This window comes from Staurois parvus, unplaced genomic scaffold (genome assembly GCF_062004578.1).
Source record: "Staurois parvus isolate SC_StPar_1 unplaced genomic scaffold, SC_StPar_1.0 ptg000538l, whole genome shotgun sequence".
Lineage (NCBI taxonomy): Eukaryota > Metazoa > Chordata > Amphibia > Anura > Ranidae > Staurois > Staurois parvus.
This window is the reverse complement of record NW_028318334.1, coordinates 848,729-874,018: the sequence shown is the minus strand read 5'-3', so window position 1 is coordinate 874,018 and position 25,290 is coordinate 848,729. Positions and strand designations below refer to the sequence as shown.

The 25,290-nt window shown below is 43.3% G+C and overlaps 1 protein-coding gene across 4 annotated transcripts in view; it reads left to right on the top strand.

Annotated features, from left to right (window-relative positions):
* DHX58 (DExH-box helicase 58) overlaps window positions 1-25,290 on the top strand; it is a 97,918-nt gene that overhangs the window by 48,421 nt on the left and 24,207 nt on the right. For all 4 annotated transcript variants that reach the window (XM_089690626.1, XM_089690628.1, XM_089690625.1 and 1 more), the window contains 4 exons: window positions 2,728-2,919; window positions 18,762-19,018; window positions 19,515-19,664; window positions 21,094-21,255. In XM_089690626.1, the coding sequence (XP_089546752.1) occupies window positions 2,728-2,919; window positions 18,762-19,018; window positions 19,515-19,664; window positions 21,094-21,255 (761 nt within the window). The remainder of the gene's footprint in view (window positions 1-2,727; window positions 2,920-18,761; window positions 19,019-19,514; window positions 19,665-21,093; window positions 21,256-25,290) is intronic.

Sequence of the window (25,290 nt, the reverse complement as noted above, 5' to 3'; positions counted from 1 at the left end):
CAGTGACAGCTGACATGTGGAGGGAAGCGGAAGATGCAGGATGGTATGGGGCAGCAGTAACAGCTGATATGTGGAGGGAAGAGGAAGATGCAGGATACTATGGGGGGTGGCAGTGACAGCTGACATGTGGAGGGAAGAGGAAGATGCTGGATGGTATGGGGCAGCAGTGACAGCTGACATGGGAGGGAAGAGGAAGATGCAGGATACTATGGGGGTGGCAGTGACAGCTGACATGTGGAGGGAAGAGGAAGATGCAGGATGGTATGGGGCAGCAGTGACGACTGACATGTGGAGGGAAGAGAAAGATGCATGATACTATGGGGTGGCAGTGACAGCTGACATGTGGTGGGAAGGGGAAGATGCAGGATACTATGGGGGGCAGCAGTGACAGCTGACATGTGGAGGGAAGAGGAAGATGCAGGATACTATGGGGCGGCAGTGACAGCTGACATGTGGAGGGAAGATAAAGATACAGGATGGTATGGGGTGGCAGTGACAGCTGACATGTGGAGGGAAGAGGAAGATGCAGGATGGTATGGGGCAGCAGTGACAGCTATGTTGAGGGAAGAGGAAGATGCAGGATACTATGGGGGGTGGCAGTGACAGCTGACATGTGGAGGGAAGAGGAAGATGCAGAATGGTATGGGGCAGCAGTGACAGCTGACATGTGGAGGGAAGAGAAATATGCCGGATACTATGAGGGGCAGCAGTGACAGCTGACATGTGGAGGGAAGAGGAAGATGCAGGATACTATGGGGGGTGGCAGTGACAGCTGATATGTGGAGGGAAGAGGAAGATGCAGGATGGTATGGGGCAGCAGTGACAGCTGACATGTGGAGGGAAGAGGAAGATGCAGGATACTATGGGGGTGGCAGGCAGTGACAGCTGACATGTGGAGGGAAGAGGAAGATGCAGGATGGTATGGAGCAGCAGTAACAGCTGACATGTGGAGGGAAGAGGAAGATGCAGGATGGTATGGAGCGGCAGTGACAGCTGACATGTGGTGGGAAGGGGAAGAGGAAGACGCCGGATACTATGAGGGGCAGCAGTGACAGCTGACATGTGGAGGTAAGAGGAAGATGCAGGATGGTATGGGGTGGCAGTGACAGCTGACATGTGGAGAGAGGAGGAAGATGCAGGATGGTATGGGGCGGCAGTGACAGCTGACATGTGGTGGGAAGGGGAAGAGAAATATGCCGGATACTATGAGGGGCAGCAGTGACAGCTGACATGTGGAGGGAAGAGGAAGATGCAGGATACTATGGGGGGTGGCAGTGACAGCTGACATTTGGAGGGAAGAGGAAGATGCAGGATACTATGGGGGGTGGCAGTGACAGCTGACATGTGGAGGGAAGAGGAAGATGCAGGATACTATGGGGCGGCAGTGACAGCTGACATGTGGAGGGAAGATAAAGATGCAGGATGGTAGGGGGCGGCAGTGACAGCTGACATGTGGAGGGAAGATAAAGATGCAGGATTGTATGGGGCAGCAGTAACAGCTGACATGTGGAGGTAAGAGGAAGATGCAGGATGGTATGGGGTGGCAGTGACAGCTGACATGTGGAGGTAAGAGGAAGATGCAGGATGGTATGGGGCGGCAGTGACAGCTGACATGTGGTGGGAAGGGGAAGAGGAAGATGCCGGATACTATGAGGGGCAGCAGTGACAGCTGACATGTGGAGGTAAGAGGAAGATGCAGGATGGTATGGGGTGGCAGTGACAGCTGACATGTGGAGGTAAGAGGAAGATGCAGGATGGTATGGGGCGGCAGTGACAGCTGACATGTGGTGGGAAGGGGAAGAGAAATATGCCGGATACTATGAGGGGCAGCAGTGACAGCTGACATGTGGAGGGAAGAGGCAAATGCAGGATACTATGGGGCAGTATTTGACAGCAGCGGCTTGGCTGATTGTTTGCAGTGGGAGGGTGCAGAGGGTGAATGGCTTTGGGAGTGGAACTAGCGGTGACAGGGAGCAGAGGAGGAGGATGCCATCTTTAGCAGACCACTTCTGTGGGCGGTACAAACCAGGAGCCTGTGAGTCTTGTCCACCCAGTACAGCAAGCAGGGAAAGAAGTACTTCCCTGCTTGCTGTATAGAACTACAAATGAGATGTGCCAAGACTGGTGGCTGGGGGAATAGGAGGAATAGCAGCCGCTGCTCTTATAAACAGGAAATCAAAAAAAATGAATGGTTTAATTTGAAAATCATCAGCCTATTTCACAGCAGTTACCGAGTTAACAAGAAGATGGATGACATATATTATTGAAGGTAGGAAACCAGCAACAAGGAAATGTTAAAAAGTTTTTGCCCGGAGTTCTGCTTTAAATTGCACTATTTTCTCAATTAACACTACCAGGTTGCACAGAGAGGTTTCTGGGGGCCCCATGATCCCATGACGAGTTAGTTATATCTCTGATCACAGGTGTAGAAGGAAAGGTGAGAACAAAAGAAATGAATTTCATATATACTGTAGGAGATGTGTTATCCATCAATCAGAAATAATCCATAAAATAACCATGCATGCTCTATATAGCATATACAGTACGTGGATTACTTTATACAATTTCCCTATTTGGTAATAATTATTGGGTAATTACATGCTGTAACTGAACTGCATTTTTTTTACTTAATAGCAACTTATGGCTAGGAATAGGAGAAATGTTATTGAATCCCAGGTTTAGTGAAAAATGTTGGTGTTTAATTCTTCTGGTGGTCTTGTATTTCAGGAGCAGTGAAGGCAGACAGAAAGAAAAGGACATGCGCTTTGCACCTGCGTAAATACAATGATGCCCTCCTTATTCATGACACTGTCAGAATGCAGGATGCCTATGACCTTCTGGACATGTTTTACATTGAAGAGAAGTTCATCAAGAATACGAATGACCCCATTGATGTCTTTCTCTGTCAGTTATTCAATGGTAAACAGCAAAAATGTATTTGTATATTATTTATATTATGTTAGGTGTAAATATTTTAACCACCTCCCGCCCGCCATATAGTAATATGACAAACACAAGGTGGTTCTCTCATTCTGGGAGGACGTCATATGACATCCTCCCATTCTCACCGCGCATGCACAGCTCAGGGAGCGCGCAGCGCGGCGATCGACGGTGCGCTGTGTCTCTCGGACACAGCGATCATGGAAAGAGCCGAAGATGTCGGCTCGGTCATGTGATCAGCTGTGTCCAATCACGGCTGATCACATGTAAACAGGGAAATGCCGGTTATCGGCATTTCTCTCCTCTCAAGCTGTCACGCTGACAGCTCGAGAGGAGAGCCGGTAATCAGCTTTCCGCAGAGGGGACATGTACACTGATCATCAGGGCACCGATGATCAGTGTAGCCCCAGCAGTCTCACCTGTCAGTGTCCATCAGTGCCTTGTGTCAGTGCTAATCAGTGCCAGTGCCCATCAGTGCCACATCAATGCCACATATCAGTGCCTACCAGTGCACATCAATGCCACATATCAGTGCCCATCTGAGCTGCCTTTCAGTGTCACCCATCAGTGCCAGTCAGTGCCACCTATCGGTGCTGCCAATCAGTGCCACCTATCAGTTCCCGTCAGTGCTGCCTATCAGTGCCAGTCAGTGCCGCCTAACAGTGCCCATCAGTGCCGCCTAACAGTGCCAGTCAGTGCCGCCTATCAGTGCCATATATCAGTGCTGCCTTTCAGTGCCACCTACCAGTGCCTCCTCATCAGTGCCCATCAGTGTCCATCAGTGCAGCCTATCAGTGCCCATCACTGCAGCCTCATTAGCGCACATCAGTGAAGGAGAAAAATCACTTATTTACAAAATTTTATAACAAAAACTAAGAAAAAACTTTTTTTTCAAAATTTTCAGTGGTTTTTGGTTTGTTTAAGAAAAAATTAAAAAAAAACAGAGTTGATTAAATACCACCAAAATAAAGCTCTGTCACAAAAAAATGATAAAAATTTCATATGGGTACAGTGTTGCATGACCGCGCAATTGTCATTCAAAGTGTGACAGCGCTGAAAGCTGGAAATTGGCCTGGGCAGGAAGGGGGTATAAGTGCCCTGTAGGCTTGTGGTTAAGCAGTTCAATACAGGGCACTTTTACCCCCTTCTTGCTCAGACCAAATTTTCTGCTTTCAGTGCTCTCACACTTTCAATGACAATTACTCATGCAACTCTGTACCCAAACAAAATTTTTTTCATTTTTTTTTGGTGGTATTTAATCACCACTGGGGTTTTTTTTTTGCAATATAAGCAAAAAAACTGAAAATTTTGGAAAATAAAAGATTTTTTTTTAGTTTCCATTACAAAATTTTGCAAAAAAGTAATTTTTTCCTCATAAATTTAGGCCAAAATTTATACTGCTGCATATCTTTGGCAAAAATAACCCAAATTAGTGTATATTATTTAGTCTGTGTGAAAGTTATAGAGTCTACGTGTCATTGAAAATTAATCAATCCAGTGTTCTAACCGCCTATCTCAATTCTCGTGCCCCTGAAATGTCAGGACAGCACAAATACTTTTTGGAAAGTAGTCAGTCCAAGGCATTTAGTAAGAGGCATGGTGAGTTTTTTTAAGTTGTAATTTTTTCCCCACAATTCTTGGTAAAATTAACTTTTTTTTTTTTTTTTAAATTTTACACAAAATTGTCATATTAACAAGTTCATTCTCACAAACAGCATAGGCAAACTTGTATTTACACCCCAAAATGCATTTTTCTACTCCTGAGTATGGCGGTACCACATGTGTGAGACTTTTTCACAGCCTGGCCACGTACAGAGGCCCAACAGTCAAGTAGCACCTGCTCCTTCTAGGTACATAAATTACACATCTCCTGACTACCTATCACATTTTTAAAGGCCCTGGAGCACCAGGACAGTGGAAACACCCACAAAATGTCCCCATTTTGGAAAGAAAACACCCCAACATATATTCTACGAGGCATATTGAGTCTTTTTGAACATGTCATTTTTTCCACAAGTTTTTTGAAAATCTGCAAAGGAAATTAAAAATTATTTTTCTTTACCCAAAGTTGTCAATTTATAAGATATTTCTAAAACACAGCATGGGCATAGCAATAATTACACCACAAAATACATTCTGCTACTCCTCCTGAGTATGACGATACCACGTGTGAGACTTTATTACAGTCTAGTGGAATAACGTCCTTACGGGATGTCTTCAACTTACAAGCCAACCTCAATGCACTGTTTAATTGGGCAACTATGTGGCAAATGAGGTTTAATGTTGATAGATGTAAGGTTATGCACTTGAGGGCTAAGAATATGCATGCATCATACATACTAGGGGGGTACAATTGGGGGAATCAATGGTGGAGAAGGATCTGGGAGTTCTGGTAGATCAAAAGCTTAATAATGGCATGCAATGCCAAGCTGCAGTTTCTAATGAGAGCAAAATCCTCTCTTGTATTAAAAGAGGTATAGACTCCAGAGAGAGAGATATCATATTATCCCTGTATAAATCATTAGTAACACCTCATCTGGAATATGCAGTTCAGTTTTGGGCACCAATTCACAAAAAGAACATTGGGGAACTGGAGAAAGTACAGAGAAGGGCAACCAAACTGATACGAGGCATGGAGGAGATCAGCTATGAGGAAAGATTAGAAAACTGAATTTGTTTTCTCTTGAGAGGAAGAGATTAAGGGGGGATATGATCAACATGTATAAATACATCAGTGGTTCATTAGTGAACTCGGTGTAGAGCTATTCACCCTGAGGTCATCACAGAGGACAAGGGGGCACTCTTTACGTCTGGAGGAAAAGAAATTTAATCTGTAAACACGGAAAGGTTTCTTCACAGTGAGAGCTGTGAAAATGGAAAATAGACTCCCTCAAGAGTTGGTTCTGGCCAGCTCAGTGGATTGCTTCAAAAAAGTCCTGGATTCTTTTTTAGATACACAGAATATAACTGGATATTAACATTTATAGGTAAAGTTGATCCAGGGAATATCCGATTGCCTGTCGGGGATCAGGAAGGAATTTTTTTTCCCAGCAGGTGCAAATTGGATCGTGCTTTGCTGGGGGTTTTTTGCCTTCCTCTGGATCAACTGTATGTATAGGATTATAACTTTTTTTTTTTTCTATGGTTGAACTGGATGGACTTTTGTCTTTTTTCAGCCGGACTATGTAACTAGCTAAACAAAGGGTAAACAAAGATTACCTGTGGTTATAGTAGAGGCTGTGGTTATAGAAGAGCAGTTGTCCACAGAGGAGAGCACTGGTCCAGGAAGCAGGCAGAGATGTGGTCAGTAACAGCCAAAGGAATCGTTCAGGCAGGAACATGATTCATAAAACGTCCTGGGTCATTACAGGCAGCAGGCAGAGATATGGTCAGCACAGCCAAAGTATTGGTCCAAGCAACAGGCAGGAACATCAGGCTTAGGGCCCCAGTCAGGTAGAACAGGGGCACAGGGGTACAGGCTTCATCCCACCCAATCTCTTGGAAGCCTCTGGACTAACAGACTCTGTCCCGGAATTACAAAACACAGAGAAAACCAAAAACTGTTTTTCTCTACTCAGAACTCTGAAGCCCCTCACATGTGTGAGACCCCTGTGTTATCTTGATTCTCACTACTACAATAGCAGGGCAAAACATCAGTTCAAGCAGCAGGCAAAAAACATGGTTGATTACCAGGCCAAGGTCAGTGCAGGTGAAAGACAGAACATGGTTGATAAATAATCCAGATGACAGGCAGAGTCATTGTCGATAAACTGTCCTGGGTCAGTTCAGGTGGAAAGCAGAAACGTGGCCAGACGGAAGGCAGAGGCCAGGGTCAGTTAACATGGAAGGCAGAGTTATGGTCAATCAAGGAAGCAGGCAAATGATCAGCAAAAATATTATGTAGCACCATCCTAGTTTAGCTAGGGGGAGCTAGACCCTGATGGCTAGTGAGGAGCTGATTAGCAGCTCAGGGGAGATAGTAAGAGGGGTTAAATTCTAGTCCGAAGTGAGAGACTCTGCAGGCCAGCCCCTCTGTAATTCCCTCCCTGCTCTGAGGCCTTCGGAGGAGGGCCTTGAAGGCAGTGGGTGGATCTGAGGAGTGGTTGGCTGAATTTTTGAGGAATCTCAGCCAATCCCCAACAGGAGGCTTGGCAAAGGGCTGGACTCCCTTAAAAGGTGTTGGAGCCTGCTCAGTAGGGGGGAGTGTGGTGGTGGGAGAGGAGTGAGAAGCAGGAAAATGTGAAGCTGGAGGAGGAAGCCTGCCAGGAGGCCTAGTGGGATGAGACCTGACTGTGAGCCTGGAAAGGAGGAAACCTCAGGACTCACTTGTCCCCTTAGAGAGGACCACCTGTATGGCAGGGAAGAAGCACCCCCTTGGCGGATATGAGAAGGAGCACTATGGTGGGAAACCATCTTAGCCCTCTGCTAGTGACTGTACACCTTACGTAAAAGAACAAGTGCCAGATTCCCTGCTCATGAAGAAAGTCTCCAGATTGCTAAGTGAAGAGGAGTTCATCTGGAGTCTGAGGTAGTATAACTGGAGTTGCTGGCTAGCACTCCAACAGAGACTGCATCAGAGAAGGAGAAGCTGTGAATAGTTCAGGAAGTTGTCCTCAGATATCAGTTCCCTTGGGCATCCTATACACTCCTAACCCTATCCAAGTATAACCCCCCAATAAAATAACAAAACCAATGCTCAAGGCCTGACTTCTGTCTATGGATGAAAGCTGGTGTGGAAAATGCTAACTGACTGGCTGTGCAGGACTATAGTGGGGACCCAAATTAATCAGCGCCCCTAAGGGGCTAGTGCTACAATTTGAAATGGGAAAATGACAGGCTGTTAAACATAAGGGAAGCTAATATTTTAGAAATGTGTGATAAAGTCAGAAGCAGTCTCCACTGCATAGGCCCGGTTGGGAGGGATGTTGGGGACAATGAAAACTGGTGTCACTCCTAACTCCCCCTCTGCTGCATACCCTACATCTTTTTGGCATCTTCTTATTTCTGTTGGTGGATTGTTTTCAGGGAAATGGCGCCCATGAAGTGTGATCACACAATCGGAGCGAAAGCTTTCTGGAAGAGATCATTGTTGGTAGCTCAGGGCAGTGTTGACATCTTCTAGAAATTTCAAAGTGGTGGGTCTTTCCATTTACTTTTGATAGTGACATATGCATTATAAATGGCCAAATGTAAAAAGTAAATTGCAACATTTTTACACCAGAAGAGGGATTTTCTTGTTGATTAACAGATCTGTAGCATCTGATCATTTAAATCTATCCACCCCCCCCCATAAATCAATTGTAATCATGAATACACTCCCGCTTTCAAATGGGACCCCTCTAGTTTGATCGGGTGATACCACAGGCCAAGGTTTTCTCATGGTACAGGTGGTGAAAAAGTGGGAGACTTGTTTATTAATTGTCTAGGTAGATGTGATACCACTTTTGGAACAGTGGGAATGCCAGGCCACGGACAATGTTTCCAATTGTGCTGATGTAGGTGGGGCACTCAGGGAGCTGGAGTTGGCAGTCTTTGCCTTTGTACATGCAGAAGGCATGCACATATCCTGTGGCTTTTTCACAGAGCTTGTTGAGCTTCAAACCATACCTGGCCCTTTTACTGGGAATGTATTGCTTGATTCCCAGCTGGCCAGTAGATTGGACAAGAAATTTGTCCATACAGATGTTTTGTTCAGGGACATAAAGTTCTGCAAATCTCTTAAAAAAAATGAATTAGGGGGCGAATTTTATAGTATGTCATAGCAAGGATGATCATGGGGAGGGCACTGGGAATTATCACTGAAATTCAGGAAGCGCATTATCCTGTCATAGCGTGACCTGGACATTACAGCAGAATAAATGGGTATGTGATGTATGGAGTGTGTGGACCAGTAGGCACGTAATTCATTTTTTTTTTTTGTACGCCCCATGTTGATCGTAAGGCCCAAAAAGAGTTTAAACTCCTCCACCGTTAGACGTCTCCATTCAAATAGACAGGCATAGTATGAGTTGGAGTTGTTATCAATATATTGATGGACAAAAAGGTTAGTCTGGTCCACAATGTATTGAAGAAGATCGTTAGGGAAAAATACATTTAAAAAATAAATTTCAGAAAAATTGTCAGTATTAGCTTCCACACTGGGCTGTGCGGTGAAAGGGGGGATTGTAGCTGATCCTGAGCTGGAAGGCAGCCATAATTGGTTTGCCAGACCATTTGGAAGATATGTTTGGGCCCTCATTCTTGGGGTCTGGCTTGATATTCTAGTGCTGGTACTGGACCTTTCTTCCTGGGGTCTAGCGCCACTGGTGTTGGTGCCAGTGCTGTTGAGGTGTATGGCGCTGTTGGTAGTTGCCTGGTCTCTATGGCATCTTATTCTTTTAGGAGGGGCTGCTTCCTCCTCCAATCAGGGCACTGGGAAATATCACTGAAATGCAGGAAGCGCATTATCATGTCATAGCGTGACCTGGACATTACAGCAGAATAAATGGGCATGTGATGGATGGAGTGTGTGGACCAGTAGGTACAAAATTCATTTTTTTTAGTTGTAAGCCCCATGTTGATCGTAAGGCCCAAAAAAAGTTTAAACTCCTCCACTGTTAGACGTCTCCATTCAAATGGACAGGCATAGTACGAGTTGGAGTTGTTATCAATATATTGCTGGGCAAAAAGGTTAGTCTGGTCCACAATGTATTGAAGAAGATCGTTGGGGTAAATGTTTGTGCCCTAATTCTTGGGGTCTGGCGTGATATTCTAGTGCTGATACTGGACCTTTCATCCTGGGGTCTAGTGCTGTTGGTGTTGGTGCCGGTGCCGTTGAGGTGTATGGCACTGTTGGTAGTTGCCTGGTCTCTACAACATCTTATTCTTTTAGGAGGGACTGCTTCTTCCTCCAATCCATTACTTTCTACTGGCTCGTATTCTGAATCGAAATCGGATGGTGAGAGCTCCCCGCTGCTCTCGTATGTCATACAGAGGATTTTAATTGCTTCCTCACTAGTATACAATTTTGTTGACATGGCGGCTGTATGACGGGTAAACTGATGATTGGCAGCTCTGATGGGTACACTGCTGATGGGCAGCAGTGATGGCAGCTCTGTGATGGTTGCACTGATGACAGTTGCTGTGACAGGTAAACTGATGTGCTGCGCTAACAGATGCATTGACAGTTACACTGATGGGCTGTGACAGGTACAACCATGGCTGCTGTGACAGGTACACTTATGGCTGCTGCGGCAGGTACACTTATGGCTGCTGTGACAGACACACTGATGGTTGCCGTGACAGGTACACTGATGGGCTGTGACAGGTACACTGATGGGCTGTGACACGTACACTGATGGTTGCCATGACACGTACACTGATGGTTGCCGTGACAGGTACACTGATGGTTGCCGTGACAGGTACACTGATGGTTGCCGTGACAGGTACACTGATGGTTGCCGTGACAGGTACACTGATGGTTGCCGTGACAGGTACACTGATGGTTGCCGTGACAGGTACACTGATGGTTGCGTGACAGGTACACTGATGGTTGCGTGACAGGTACACTGATGGTTGCCGTGACAGGTACACTGATGGTTGCCGTGACAGGTACACCGATGGTTGCCGTGACAGGTACACTGATGGTTGCCGTGACAGGTACACTGATGGCTGCCGTGACAGGTACACTGATGGTTGCCGTGACCGGTACACTGATGATTGCCGTGACCGGTACACTGATGGTTGCCGTGACAGGTACACTGATGGGCTGTGGCAGGTACACTGATAGCTGTGACAGGTACACCGATCGGCGGCCGTGACAAGTACTCTTTATTTTGGGGGACAATCAGGGAAGTATGGTGCACAATACAGAAGTAGAAGCTGTAGAGCTGTAACTCACTGTTCCCGGGTCTTCTCCTCACACAAGATCGGTGTGTGATTAGAAGAAGCCGGTAAAAGCCAGTTACCATGATTTGTTTACATTTGTGACCGGCTGTGATTGGATACAGCTGGTCACATGGGAAAGAGCTAATTTCATTGGCTCTTTACCCTGATCAGTGATGCACTGTGTCTGGAGGACACAGTTCATCACTTATTGCCACGCTGCACCCCCCCAGTGATTTCAGGGATGAGTCAGCACCCATATATAAGCTAGGTGGAGAGGAGCACACAAACACTTGGGGCATGGGAGTTAACCAACCCACACCTGTGAGGATGTTGCCAGCACATTTAGGCCATGGGCAGGGCAGGGCAGGAAGTCAGATGGAGTGGACCTTTGCAGGAGGATCCGGCTGTAGTGATTCTGTCCTTTATGGAGATGGAGGCTAGATTGGATTGCAAAAAGGGCTTTCAGGACAGGGTGGAGATCCCTGTGTAATGGTGCTTCCCTGGGGGGTTCTTGGGAGAGATATACTTGGCAAGGAGATGACTACAGAGAGCACAGTCCTGTGAGTACTGATGACCCTGGGCAGAGGAGAGACTTTTGAGAGAGGGCTGCTGAAGTGCTGCATATGCTTTCACTTGTGACTACTGCAGACCATCCACTATATGCAATTCACAGTGTAATATCAAGTAACTCTGGAATCTATGTCCTTGTGATATGACTGTAATACCGTTTCCTGAACACCACCAGTAAAGTGCAGTGATTTATTTATTTTGTGGACATTACTTCTTTTGGATACAAAGGTCTATGGCCAGGAATATCATATGGAGGCCTATGGCAAGGAGCAGGATACAGGATAGCAGAGAGTTTGGCCTTAACAGGAGGGACAGTGTTTTAGCAGGGCTGGAATGGTAGAGACTTGTGCTTTGGGCCCAAATACAGCCAACCACAAACCCCTCTTACAATCAGTCCAACTGCTATCAGTTTTGGACAGATTACAGCACGTTTTATTACCTATAAACAAAGATCCTCCTGCGCAAAAGGGAAATAGCCCTACTGTAAGCTGCCAACACTTAATCTGTTACCCAAACAGTAAGAATACCAAAAATACATAAATAGTGCAGCGCTCAAAAAAAACTATATACACAAATAACTGTGCCCACATGCAATGGTGACACAAATATAGTGAAATAACCTAAATAACTAGTGCCACTTAATGATCTAAGGTGTCCACATAATCATATAAACATATAAAAAGACGCATATATATAAATAACGTGTAAAAGCGCCTAAATATCAGACGCATAAATAACATAGAAAAATCCTAACTGAAAGATGATTTTAAATAATTAATAAAGTGCTCCAAGTGTGGTGATAAAACCACATCCAATCAAATTTATTCTCAAAAAATCAAGCCAAAAAAATTGTCCATACAAAATAGTGGCAAACACATGCAAAAGTGAAAAAGGTGCAAAAAAATGCTAAAAATAGTGCAAAGCAAATGTGTCCTTGTTCCACAGCAGTGCAATTCTTCCCCTCCTACGGCTAAATTGCCTCCTCACCTCCTTACATCGACCCCTAAGGGCCACACAGCATTCAGGATCTCTCTGGATCCTTATCTCCTGGAAATCAGCACTTCTCCTGCCGTCCTGGATCACTTTGAGGGTATTTCCATTACCCCCACTCAGAAGCTTCTATAGGATAATTACTCACCATCCAGTGAGCAAGAAAGAAAGAGATCCTCTAAGTGCAGTATTTTAAGGGCCAAACGACACTTTAATGACAATGTTTAAACAAACATATAGCCACTCACATGGTTTTCATTCCTCTTGACTCGACATGTGGGTGTACTGCATGTAATTAGAAGGACTTCCTGGGTATACCAAGATGGCGGTTGGCACCGGAAGTGCGTCACCGCGTACCGGAAGTTTGGCGTACTAGCGTGCCATTTGGCACGCTAGTACGCCAAACTTCCGGTACGCGGTGACGCACTTCCGGTGCCAACCGCCATCTTGGTATACCCAGGAAGTCCTTCTAATTACATGCAGTACACCCACATGTCGAGTCAAGAGGAATGAAAACCATGTGAGTGGCTATATGTTTGTTTAAACATTGTCATTAAAGTGTCGTTTGGCCCTTAAAATACTGCACTTAGAGGATCTCTTTCTTTCTTGCTCACTGGATGGTGAGTAATTATCCTATAGAAGCTTCTGAGTGGGGGTAATGGAAATACCCTCAAAGTGATCCAGGACGGCAGGAGAAGTGCTGATTTCCAGGAGATAAGGATCCAGAGAGATCCTGAATGCTGTGTGGCCCTTAGGGGTCGATGTAAGGAGGTGAGGAGGCAATTTAGCCGTAGGAGGGGAAGAATTGCACTGCTGTGGAACAAGGACACATTTGCTTTGCACTATTTTTAGCATTTTTTTGCACCTTTTTCACTTTTGCATGTGTTTGCCACTATTTTGTATGGACAATTTTTTTTGGCTTGATTTTTTGAGAATAAATTTGATTGGATGTGGTTTTATCACCACACTTGGAGCACTTTATTAATTATTTAAAATCATCTTTCAGTTAGGATTTTTCTATGTTATTTATGCGTCTGATATTTAGGCGCTTTTACACGTTATTTATATATATGCGTCTTTTTATATGTTTATATGATTATGTGGACACCTTAGATCATTAAGTGGCACTAGTTATTTAGGTTATTTCACTATATTTGTGTCACCATTGCATGTGGGCACAGTTATTTGTGTATATAGTTTTTTTTGAGCGCTGCACTATTTATGTATTTTTACGTTTTATTACCTGCAAGCTACCCTTGCAGTCCCTCTCTCCTGCATACTGTTAGGTATGAAGTTTAAAGCTGACGATTAGTTTACATTTTTTTCTGGTATACAGCACCATACACATTAGTTATGTGTAATGTTGTTTGCCCCATTACTTGTAGGTGCCTGCTTCTGCTAAAAATATACCTCTTTGTCCCCCATCACGTACCATCCTCAGAAACTGCAAAACAATCAATATATGCTTATTGGGTTTTTTGTTTACCAAAAATATGTAGCAGAATACATTTTGGCCTAAATTGATGAAGAAACAATTTTTTAGTTGTTTTTATTGGATGTTTTATAGCAGAAAGTAAAAAAATATTTTTTTTAAAATGTCACTCTTTTTTCATTTATAGCGCAAAAAATAAAAAAAACCCAGTGATGATCAAATCTCTATTTGTAAAAAAAAATATATAAATTTCATTTATGTACAGCATTGCATGACCGCTCAATTGTCAGTTAAAGTAAGGCAAAGCAGTATAGCAAAAATTGGCCTGGTCATAAAGTGGGGTACATCTTCTGGAGGTCAAGTGATTAAAACAGTAATACAGTATACTGTTTGTGGGTAAAATAAGGTGTTGAAGAATTTCAATGCTGTTAAGGGTTACTCCAGATTGACTTAGATGGCCTTTTCATGCCTCTTGTGAAACAGTTTCTCTCTCTGTTGAAAATGTGCATCTTGCTGTCCTTGTGAAAATGTCCCTTTTCCTTGTCTGTAATTTCAAGGAAGGCTGAAGGGCTCTACAGGTCAGTCCTCTGGTACCTCCCCTGTTTCTGGAAGCTTAGAGAAGTTTCTAGAAGCCAGTGGATGGAGGCCAGGAGGAGCTGATCTGCATATTCATGGCATTCTGACCAATCCCAGGCAGGAAGCCTGGCAGTGTGGCAGACTGGCCCATAAATATGAGAGAGCCTGGGCAGCAGGGGGGTCTGGTGGAAGATGGAGTCCTGAGGTGTACTACTGTGTAGCCTGGGAGGGGACCCCAGAGAAGGGAGGGGGGAGGTCTGCCTCCAGGCTGGAGGTTGGAAGGAAGAAAAGGAAGCTGACAGAGGGAGCTTAATGGCATATACAACACCTTGTATAAATGACAAACATATCCAGCGCTCACAAGATGATGGAATATGGTGTAGATAGTATACTAACGAATAAGTCCACAGGAATTAGTGTGGACTTCCTGAGGAAGCCACATGCCCTATCGTGGTGTAACGTGTAGAGAGCATGTGCGGTGACGCACTTCCGGTTTCAGCGGGGACGCACTTCCGGTTTTGACGCCATCTTGGTACACCTGAGTCCCCTAGTACATCCATAGCACATGGGAAACTGCTGTACTAATAGGATTTTAATGTGAGTATCCATTTATTTGGCGTTTTTTCATTAATAAAGCGGTATCACACTATGGAGGTCTTTCTCTTTACCCCTGTCATGCATGCCTGAGCCTATTGTGTGAAAGGGATATTTGATGCGCTGAGTTATAATCGGAGCTCGATTGGAGTCAGTGGAGTTGGTGGAGCCATAGTGTGGGAAGCCTTCTGATTTGAGGATTACCCAAGGTGTTGTGGCCCTTAAGGGTCGATGTTAGGAGGTGAGGAGGCACTTTAGCCACTGTGGGATAAGTCACAAAGAGTGTCACTGAGAGCACTTATAGTGTACACTGAAGATTGAAGCACTTTTTGTTGGACTGGTCACTATCGATGTTTACACTGAATAATTGTATTCAATTGTCGTTTAATTATTTTTTTCTATTTGTGTTGTTGCACCTATCACTTGATATATTAATAATGGATATCTAATTTTTGGTATATATTTCACTCTGCCTGGTGTGAATACATATTGTTTGGCAGACCAGGCATTTTTTACACAGTGTGTTGCTGTTTTTAAGCACGGGTCACTTTGTATTATTTCAAGGATTGGAGTCTCACGTTAATATTATTTATGTATATATATCTATTTTGGGTATATATTTCATTTAACCTGGTGTGTATATATTTTGATTGGCAGACCAGGCACTTGTTTTTGCACAGTGTGTTGCTGTTTTAAGCACGTCACTCTATATTATTTAAAAGATTGGAGTCTCACATTTTAATTATTGCTTATTAATGTATATTTATTCACCTACAGTGGGGATCGAAAGTTTGGGCACCCCAGCTAAAAATTTGTATTAATGTGCATAAAGAAGCCAAGGAAAGATGGAAAAATCTCCAAAAGGCATCAAATTACAGATTAGACATTCTTATAATATGTCAACAAAAGTTAGATTTTATTTCCATCATTTACACTTTCAAAATAACAGAAAACAAAAAAATGGCGTCTGCAAAAGTTTGGGCACCCTGCAGAGTTAATATCTTGTACTGCCCCCTTTGGCAAGTATCACAGCTTGTAAACACTTTTTGTAGCCAGCCAAGAGTCTTTCAATTCTTGTTTAAGGTATCTCTGCCCATTCTTCCTTACAAAAGTCTTCCAGTTCTTTGAGATTTCTGGGCTGTCTGTCACGCACTGCTCTTTTAAGGTCTATCCATAGATTTTCAATTATGTTGAGGTCAGGAGATTGTGAAGGCCATGGCAAAACCTTCAGTTTACACCTCTTGATGTAATCCCCCGTGGATTTCGAGGTGTGTTTAGGATCATTATCCATTTGTAGAAGCCATCCTCTCTTTAACTTCAGCTTTTTCACAGATGGCATCAAGTTACCATCCAAAATTTGCTGAAATTTTATTGAATCCATTTTTTCTTCTACTCGTGAGATGTTCCCTGTGCTACTGGCTGCAACACAACCCCAAAGCATGATTGATCCAACCCCATGCTTAAGAGTTGGACAGAGGTTCTTTTCATTAAATTCTGTGCCCCTTCTTCTCCAAACGTACCTTTGCTCATTCCAGCCAAAAAGTTCAATTTTAACCTCATCGGTCCACAGAACTTGTTTCCAAAATGCATCAGTCTTGTCTATATGTTCATTTGCAAAGTTCAAACGATGATTTTTGTGGTGAGGACGTAGAAGAGGTTTTCTTTTGATGACTCTTCCATGAAGACCATATTTGTACAAGTATCTCTTTATAGTGGAATAGTGTACCACAACTCCAGTGTCAGATCTTTCTGGAGGGATCGTGCAGTCAAACGTGGGTTTTGAATTGTTTTTCTCACAATCCTGCGAGCTGTTCTGTCTGATATTTTTCTTGGTCTTCCAGATCTTGCTTTAACTTCCACTGTTCCTGATGACTGCCATTTCTTAATTACATTCCGAACAGAGGATATTGACATCTGAAAACGCTTTGCTATCTTCTTATAGCCTTCTCCAGCTTTGTGAGCGTCAACTATTTTCAGTTTCAGTTTTCTAGACAACTGCTTAGAAGAACCCATGGTGCTGATTGTTGGGGCAAGGTCAGATGAGTCTGGGCATTTAAAACCTTTGAGATTGACATCACCTGGTCTTCCCAGACGATGATTGAGAACAATCCATGACACTGGCAGATCTCAGCTTTGCAAAGGGGGCAGTGCATGCTATAAATTCTGCAGGATGCCCAAACTTTTGCAGACGCCATTTTTTTGTTTTCTGTTATTTTGAAAGTGTAAATGATGGAAATAAAATCTAACTTTTGTTGACATATTATAAGAATGTCTAATCTGTAATTTGATGCCTTTTTGAGATTGTTCCATCTTTCCTTGGCTTCTTTATGCACATTAATACAAATTTTTAGCTGGGGTGCCCAAACTTTCAAACTTTTATACCACTGTATATTTGTGTGTATATACACTGATTTGTTGCATTTGCATAGCGCTTCACCATTTTTTGTTATAGTTTTTAGCTGACTTTGTTGCTGGTCCGTGAAGAGACTAATGCCTCTCCAGAGGGAGTAGAAAGTCCAGGATCCTACATTTTGTGAAGTTATTAGTTTCATGTCAAGTTGGGCATCCCATATACCCATACCCCTAGACCAGGGGTGGGCAAACTTTTTGACTTGAGGGCCGCAATGGGTTCATATATTGGACCCGGGGGCCGGACCAAGAGTAGATGAATGATGTTTATGTGTGAATTAATATAAATTAAATTAAAATTTGTAACATTAAATGTTTAGATTAATTTAAGGTAGAAAAGCATAAAAAGAGTTATTTTACAAAACTTTTATGCCCCCCACTAGCTGCTGGCCGGCCCAGCCACTACCATGCCATCCATAGTAAGTATAGTAATATTCCCCCATAGTAAGCATAGTAATTAATGCCCCCTATAGTAATTCATCCCCCATAGTAATTCATCCCCCATATAGTAATTCATCCCCCCTATAGTAATTCATCCCCCATAGTAATTCATCCCCCATATAGTAATTCATCCCCCATAGTAATTCATCCCCCCTATAGTAATTCATTCCCCATATTAATTCATCCCCCATATTAATTCATCCCTCATATAGTATTTCATCCCCCATAGTACTATTCCCCCCCAAGTAGTAAGCCAAGTCCCCCCTGTGTCAATTTACTTACCTTTGCTCCGCGCGTTCCTCTCGCCGTGTTCCCGCGCCGTTCCGGTCTTCAGGGCGGACTGTGAGAGGAGCCTAGCTCCCCTCACGTTTGTCACGCTGCCCCGCCTACACACATCCTGACAGCCAATGTTTGCCTGCCCTGGCTGTTTTTTTTTTTTATCACGCTCCGCGGGCCGGATTAAAAGGTCCGCCGGGCCGTAGTTTGCCCATTGCTGCCCTAGACCCTATGCAAGTTGTTTATCCCCAATTTAAACAATATAAACAAGCCCATGGACTAGTTCCTGACTCTGAATGAAAGCTGACAAATGTGTGTTGCCTGGCCGTGCAGAAAAATAGGGGGACCCAAAACCAGCAGATCTCAAGGGGGTAGTGCTACATATACATTTTACTTACTGCATCCAATGGATTTACTGTACTTTTTACTTACTACATCCAATGGATTTAGATAAAGAATGAAAGGAGAAAAGCTTCCTAAGAGGTTTAACAGACGAACAGGTGTTAAAAAAATAATAAAATCAACCTAGATTTACCCCATCATTATTATTCATACTTATTTAAATTTGGTATTTAAAATGTATATAAGATTTAGATTTTTTTTCTGTATTTTTTATTGGCTCGTAGGCTTTATTAATTTTTGGCATTTATTTATTTTGCTTTTTCAGCTAACAGTGAGCACCTGCTAGAACTGAGCAAAGACCAGAACAATGAAAATCCCAAGCTAAAGAGGCTTGAAGAGATTCTCAAAGAGCATTTCCAGTCCTCGCTGGGTTCCCGTGGGATCATCTTCACTCGCACTCGGCAAAGTACCCACTCTCTGCACAACTGGATCATGAGTAATTCCACTCTCAAAGAGCTGAACATAAAGACTGCGGCACTAACTGGAGCTGGCATCAGCAATCAGACCAAGCACATGACACAGGTATTGAAGTAGTTATGTCTGCTAACAGAAACTGTCAGCATTGCTCCTTTACCATGACAATTACAGGAAAAATTAAAAAAAATATTGGTAGTCCTTGATAACTGTAGAACTAAGGAGCACAGGAGTGGGACATTGCCTTGGTCCAAAAAAGACAGTTATGGGTCTATTAATAAAAAACAATTTACTGAAAGTTGTGTGATATGTTTACATCATATGATCCCCAGCTTCATCTAATAACTATAATGTTGTATTTTCCTGAACTACCCCAATCTGGAAAATACAGCATTATGGCCACTACATGGAGCTGACCTATAGTGATATGGCATTGTCGTAGAAATGTAATCAGATCATAATGTTAATGTGTTATTCCAATGTCTTCATGCTGATATTGCTTTGCAATTGAAACACTTTAACTCTTCTGGTAATCCAGGGGTTAAATCAGTTTAAATTGCCCTTGGTTCAAACAATAATATATATTCCTTATCTGTATTTACAGAATGAGCAACAAGAAGTTATTAAAAATTTTAGTAAAGGCTTGCTAAACCTGCTCATTTCGACCAGCGTTGCGGAGGAGGGCCTTGATATCCCAGAATGTAATATTGTTGTGCGTTATGGTCTTATGACTAACGAAATAGCGATGGTGCAGGTAAGATCAGTAGGTGTAATTTAGAAAATAATGAATCTCTAGAGTAGATGCAAGAAGAAGCTCGTAAACTGAAGTCAAATATGCATGTAAAAGTCAAAAATGTCAAGTTGACATTTATCATTATAAATAATCCCTCAGTCTTTGGTGAAAGTGGAACCATAGGCAAACCTTTTCTTTTTCCATTTTGGATAGAGTAAGGGAGGGTTATAGCCCCTGTCAGGTTTTTATGGTGGGCACTGATGAGGCAGTATTGATAGGTGACACTGACAGTCACTGATAAACTGCACTAATGGACATTGATAAGCTGCACTGTTGGGCACTGATAACCTACATTGATGGGCATTAATTGGCACTGATGGGGCTGCAATGATAATGAGGGCATTGATGATCAGTGCCCTGATTATCAGTGTAAACAGTGTACTTACTCTGCCCTGTCAGACTTGCTGGTTATAGGCTCTCCTTTCCTCACACGGAGACAGTGTGTGAGGTAAAGAATACCGATAACCGGCAAGCCTGTTTATATATGACCAACTGTGATTGGATACAGCTGATCACATTATTAAGGATCACTGTGATTGGTCTTTTTAATATGATCTGTGATCAGCTGTATCCAAAGGACACAGCAGTTACAGAGTACGCCTGAGGCACGCACTTGGACATCTATGGGCGTCCTCCCAGAACTGGAGAGCCATGCTGTAGTCATCTTTTGGCAATCCTTGCGACTTTTGCGATTTTAACATTGCAGTCTGTGGCACTGAAGTCGCACCACGGATGCATAAAAGTTGTGCAGGAACTTATTTTTAAGTTGCTGCGACTTGAGTCACATTGATTAAGATGGCACCCATTAAAATGACTATGTTTTGACTTGTTATGCAACTTTATGTGTCGCAAGTCGCATCAAGACGTATGATAAGTAGCATCAGTGTGAACCGGGGCTAAGTATTTTGGATGGAGGAATTTATGTCTCTGTGCTGTACCTAGTGACTTTGTATGATTTGTACCCTGCGGAGTTAAATAACACGAAATCAATTTTAATAATAGTCCTTCTTTAAGTGAAAATGCATGTCAAAATGGTAAGCAGAAATATAGGTAACTGAAATTTTTTTCTGGTAAAACTTGACCTTGGTACCACCCTTTTCTATCTCCCAGGTCTCCCTACTGGCCACTGAGGCCCCCACACCATTAAAACAAAATTCAGGGGATCAAGAAGTGGGTAGAGGCAGGGTCAACTATCACAGGAAAAAAAGGTTTTCAGATTATTTTACATATTCTCTGAAATGGCCCACAAAGGACGGGAATACAGAAACATAAAATTCATGTTTTCTTCCCCAATAGTCATCAGAAATAGGGATTATTGCTGTTAGAAAATGGAGGTGCTGAATCTGCAAATGATGCATGCTGGGTATAATACTACTATGACTTTATTTAGGCTAGAGGCAGAGCTCGGGCTGAGGACAGTTGTTATTCATTTTTGGCCAAATCTGGAGGAAAGGAGAGCCGAAGAGAGAGGACCAATGAATCTTTGGAGGATCTGATGAAAAGGGCTATTGAGCATGTGCAAAAAATATCAGAGAAAGAATATAATGAAACGGTAAGTATTGATACCACAAATCCCTGTTTCTCTCATTTTCTATTCCATTCCAAAACAAAAAATATCTTACAACTAGTGGGGGAACAATGTAATGCTGCATATACTACGTTATGTGGATCTCTAGGCTCACTGTGACATGTACTCCTCCCAGAGTCCCAAAGCACCACACTGTCACACTGTGCAGCATTGGGGTCTTGTGCTCAGCATTGGCTGCCTCCTGCCAATACCCAGAGCAACTCAACAAGGGGTCTTCTCCTGCAGATCTGGACTCAGGAACGCTCACTCTGCTGCTCAGGCCTCAGACTATTTATGAGCTCTTTCACCGCCATCTGGGGACACCTCCCCAGGGATTGGCTGTAGTTCTTGCTGTCACCTATAGAATCTATAAAATATTTTTAAGGGCTCTAAGAAACTCTGTTCCTGGTGCTTTCTCTAGCTCAAACATGCAGTAAGTATATGACAGCCCTACAGTATGGTGAGTGATACTTTGTTAGCAGGGGTGGACTGACCATTTGGAAACTCGGGCAGTGCCCGAGGGCCCGGGGTCAGTAGGGGGCCCCATGAGATGCCCCTGGTACCTTTTTCATAGGCTTTTTTGAGTTTGGGCAAGGACACAGGGGCCCCATGATCCCCTATTGAGGGCCCGGAGTCAGTAGGGGGCCCCATGAGATGCCCTTGGTACCTTTTTCATAGGCTTTTTTGAGTTTGGGCAAGGACACAGGGGCCCCATGATCCCCTATTGCCCAGGGGCCCCATGAGTTGTCAGTCCGCCCCTGCTTGTTAGTGACCCCAAATTGTGCCACTTACGTTTAGTCTTTGAAATGCTATACTCTATATTGCATGTTCCACGTATGCATTCATGTTGTTCCATGTGATCTGAGATCTGATTAGACAGTATTATTGAACTTCAGAAACATCGGTGTACAAATATTTAGATGGGTACTCATACAGAATGGGCTATGCTGCCACTCTGTCATAGGTTAGGTTTACACCTATGCAGGTTGTGTTTTAGCCTTTACTGCTTTGTGGTTTGCGTATTTGACGTGTTTTGCGTTTTTTTAATTTTTTTTTTCTTGTTGCTAGGTAGATTTAAAATGCAAAACACATCAAAAACCCATAAAAAATGCGGCAAAAACGTAATACGTAGCGTTTCTGCAGCATTTCCATTTAAGTTTACAGAACCAAAAATGCAATTTTTTGCTTTTAAAAAAGTCCCTGACCCTTTCCAAAGAACGCACCGGGTGAAACCACGGAGATGTGAACATGTCCCATAGGAAATCATGTTAAATGGACTGTACTGCGTTTCTACAGAACACGCTTAGGTGATAATCTAGGATGACATATAGGGCCAAATTTTAGCCTTGCACTCATCTTTGCCTTTCTTAAGAAATCTTCATTCCTCTATTCTGTTTTTTTGCTTACCTTCCTACAAAGGAATCATTTGTGTTGTGAGATACTGAAGCAATGGTAGCTTTTTCACTCTTCTGATACTTTGTTGCCCTAGGCAAATACCGCCATGCTGTAAAATGTAAAATCAGAAGGTATCAATCCTCTATCTAACAGGCACAGTGTAGTTAGGAATAGACATGTGCACGCCAGAAAATTTTGTTTCGTTTCATTTTCAGATACATTGAATAACTGAAGAATTTGTCTCAGATGCATTCGTTAATGGACCCTATTTGTTTTTGAAGTTTATTTCATATCTTTGGTATTCGGGTGATTTCATTTTGAATAGCCTGGTTGGTAAGAAGCTGGCTTTGTAGGTTGTGGGGATGAGGCCCTTGTCCCTGTCCCCCAAGGTGCTTCCCCCCATGTTGAGGCCATGTGGCCTGGTATGGTTCGGGGGTGCTTGCTTTTCCCCCCCCTTTCCTGGCTTGCCGGGTTGCATGCTTGGATAATGGTTGAAGGGCCTGGTAAGGATTAGGGGGAACCCCACACTGTTTTTTTTTATATTTTTACCTGGCACTTCTTTTGTTTACATTCTGCTGACAGTGGGGAATCCCACTGACAGCAGATGAGTCATGGTTGTTAAAGCAGAGCTCCACCCAAATTGGCACCTTTGGGGAGTGGTTGGGGCAGGTACCTGAAATTGACAGGTACCCGATCCCACTACCGCTGTGATAGTCTAGGTGATCAGAAGCGGAAGTTATTCTCCCTCCTCGTAGTCTTCTGGGACACGTGACAGGTCCCAGAAGACTACGGGACCATTCAGAAAGCGTAGCGCTACTTGTTCATGCACAGTGGGCACCCGGATGTGATGCCGCAAGCTGTTACAGCCGGGTGCCCACACTGAAGATGCCAGTGCTATGAACACAGGATGGCTGGTGAAACGAACTGCTAGAAGGACACCGCAGGATCGAGGGACAGGTAAGTGTCTGTTTTTTAAAGGTCAGCAGCTACAGTTTTTGTAGTTGCTGACTTTTATTTTTTTTACAGTTTGACTGAAACTCCACTTTAAGAACGTGGTAGCCACCCACTCCTTAACAACCAGCTTCTTAATGAATCTGAATGAATCTAAAAAATTTGTTATAACTTTTTTCAGATTCATTACTGTGTCCAGTCAGAAATTTTAGTACATCTGAATCTTCGAAAAATGAAATTTTTCATCCAAAAAACTAATCTGAAGGAACCAAATCGCACATAGTTAGGAGGTATAGGCTACTGCACTTATCATAGCTTGGGCTTATGTGTTGGTGCCATAGCATGGGTGCTGATCATAGCCAGATGCATTAAATACATTTTCACTTCAATTAATACAAATGAATGATGGGTTTGATTGTTGGAACAATAATGCTAATAACAATGTGCTGAATGTAAAACTTTTTCTGGCAGAAAATAAGGTTCTAAACAGAATAGATGGACTAGAAAAACTTCATGTAAATAATCTGCCATGTCCAGATAGCTTACACCTCTGTGTCTTGGGGGTAATTGAGATCTATGATAACCAAACTTCTATATGTAATTTTTAAAGACACCTTACTGACTGCAAGGCACCAACTGATTGGCATAAAGTAAATATGGTTCCAATATTCAAAAAAGAACTGAGACGTATGCCAGAAAACTACAGACCAGTCAGCCTAACATCAATAGTATGTAAGGTATTTGAGGGAATGGTATGGGACTCTCTACAGTTTCAGTGATAAAGGTGTCATAAGTGACAGTCAGTATGGATCTGTTCTTGTCAGACCAACCTGTTATCATTCTATGAGGAAGTAAGAAATCGGATGGTGGAAGTCCAGTGGACAAAGTTTATCTAGATTTTGCTAAGGAATTTGATACTGTACCTCCTAAACATTTAATCTATAAAATAAGGTTTGTTGGAGTTGATGAAGTTGTACATGGAGAGTAAACTAATTAAATGAACAGGTCCAGAGATTAGTGATAAATGACACATTCTCTGAATGGTCTTAAGGTGTGAGTGGTGTGCCCCAGGGGTCTGTCTTTGGCCAATTCTGTTCAATGTGTTTATTAATGGTACAGTTGGTATTAAGAGTTCAGTTTCATGTTTGCTGATGCCAAAATAACAAAGTATACAGGGAAATAACTTTGGCACGGGATCTAACAGGAATACCTTGAAAAAATAGGGGATTGGGGAGCTACATGGCAGACGCGGTTCAATATTAAGAAATGTTAAAGTAATTGGGAACCAAAAATACACATTAGAAGCATGGCCGGATCTAGGGGGGTTCTGGGGTGGGCTTTGCCCCTGCAGATTTCAGTGGCGCCCCCCTCAGGATCAGTGACACATCATTGTGTGTGGAGCACACTGTGCCCTCTCACACACTGCACACAGAGGAATCCATATGGCTGCAGCATCTCCCTATCACTGTCAGAGTTTCAGGATGGGAGGGGGAGGGGGGGTGCACTGCCAATCTTATTACTCATTGTCTCACTCTCACCAATCCTGTCAGTAAGATAGACACAGGACCAGCAGTGTGCTCAGTGCTGGATGCATAGAGCAGAGCAGGCTGAATCTGCCACCCCCCCCCCCCTCCATCCTATCCCTGCTGTGTCTGCCCCGCCTATACGCCACTA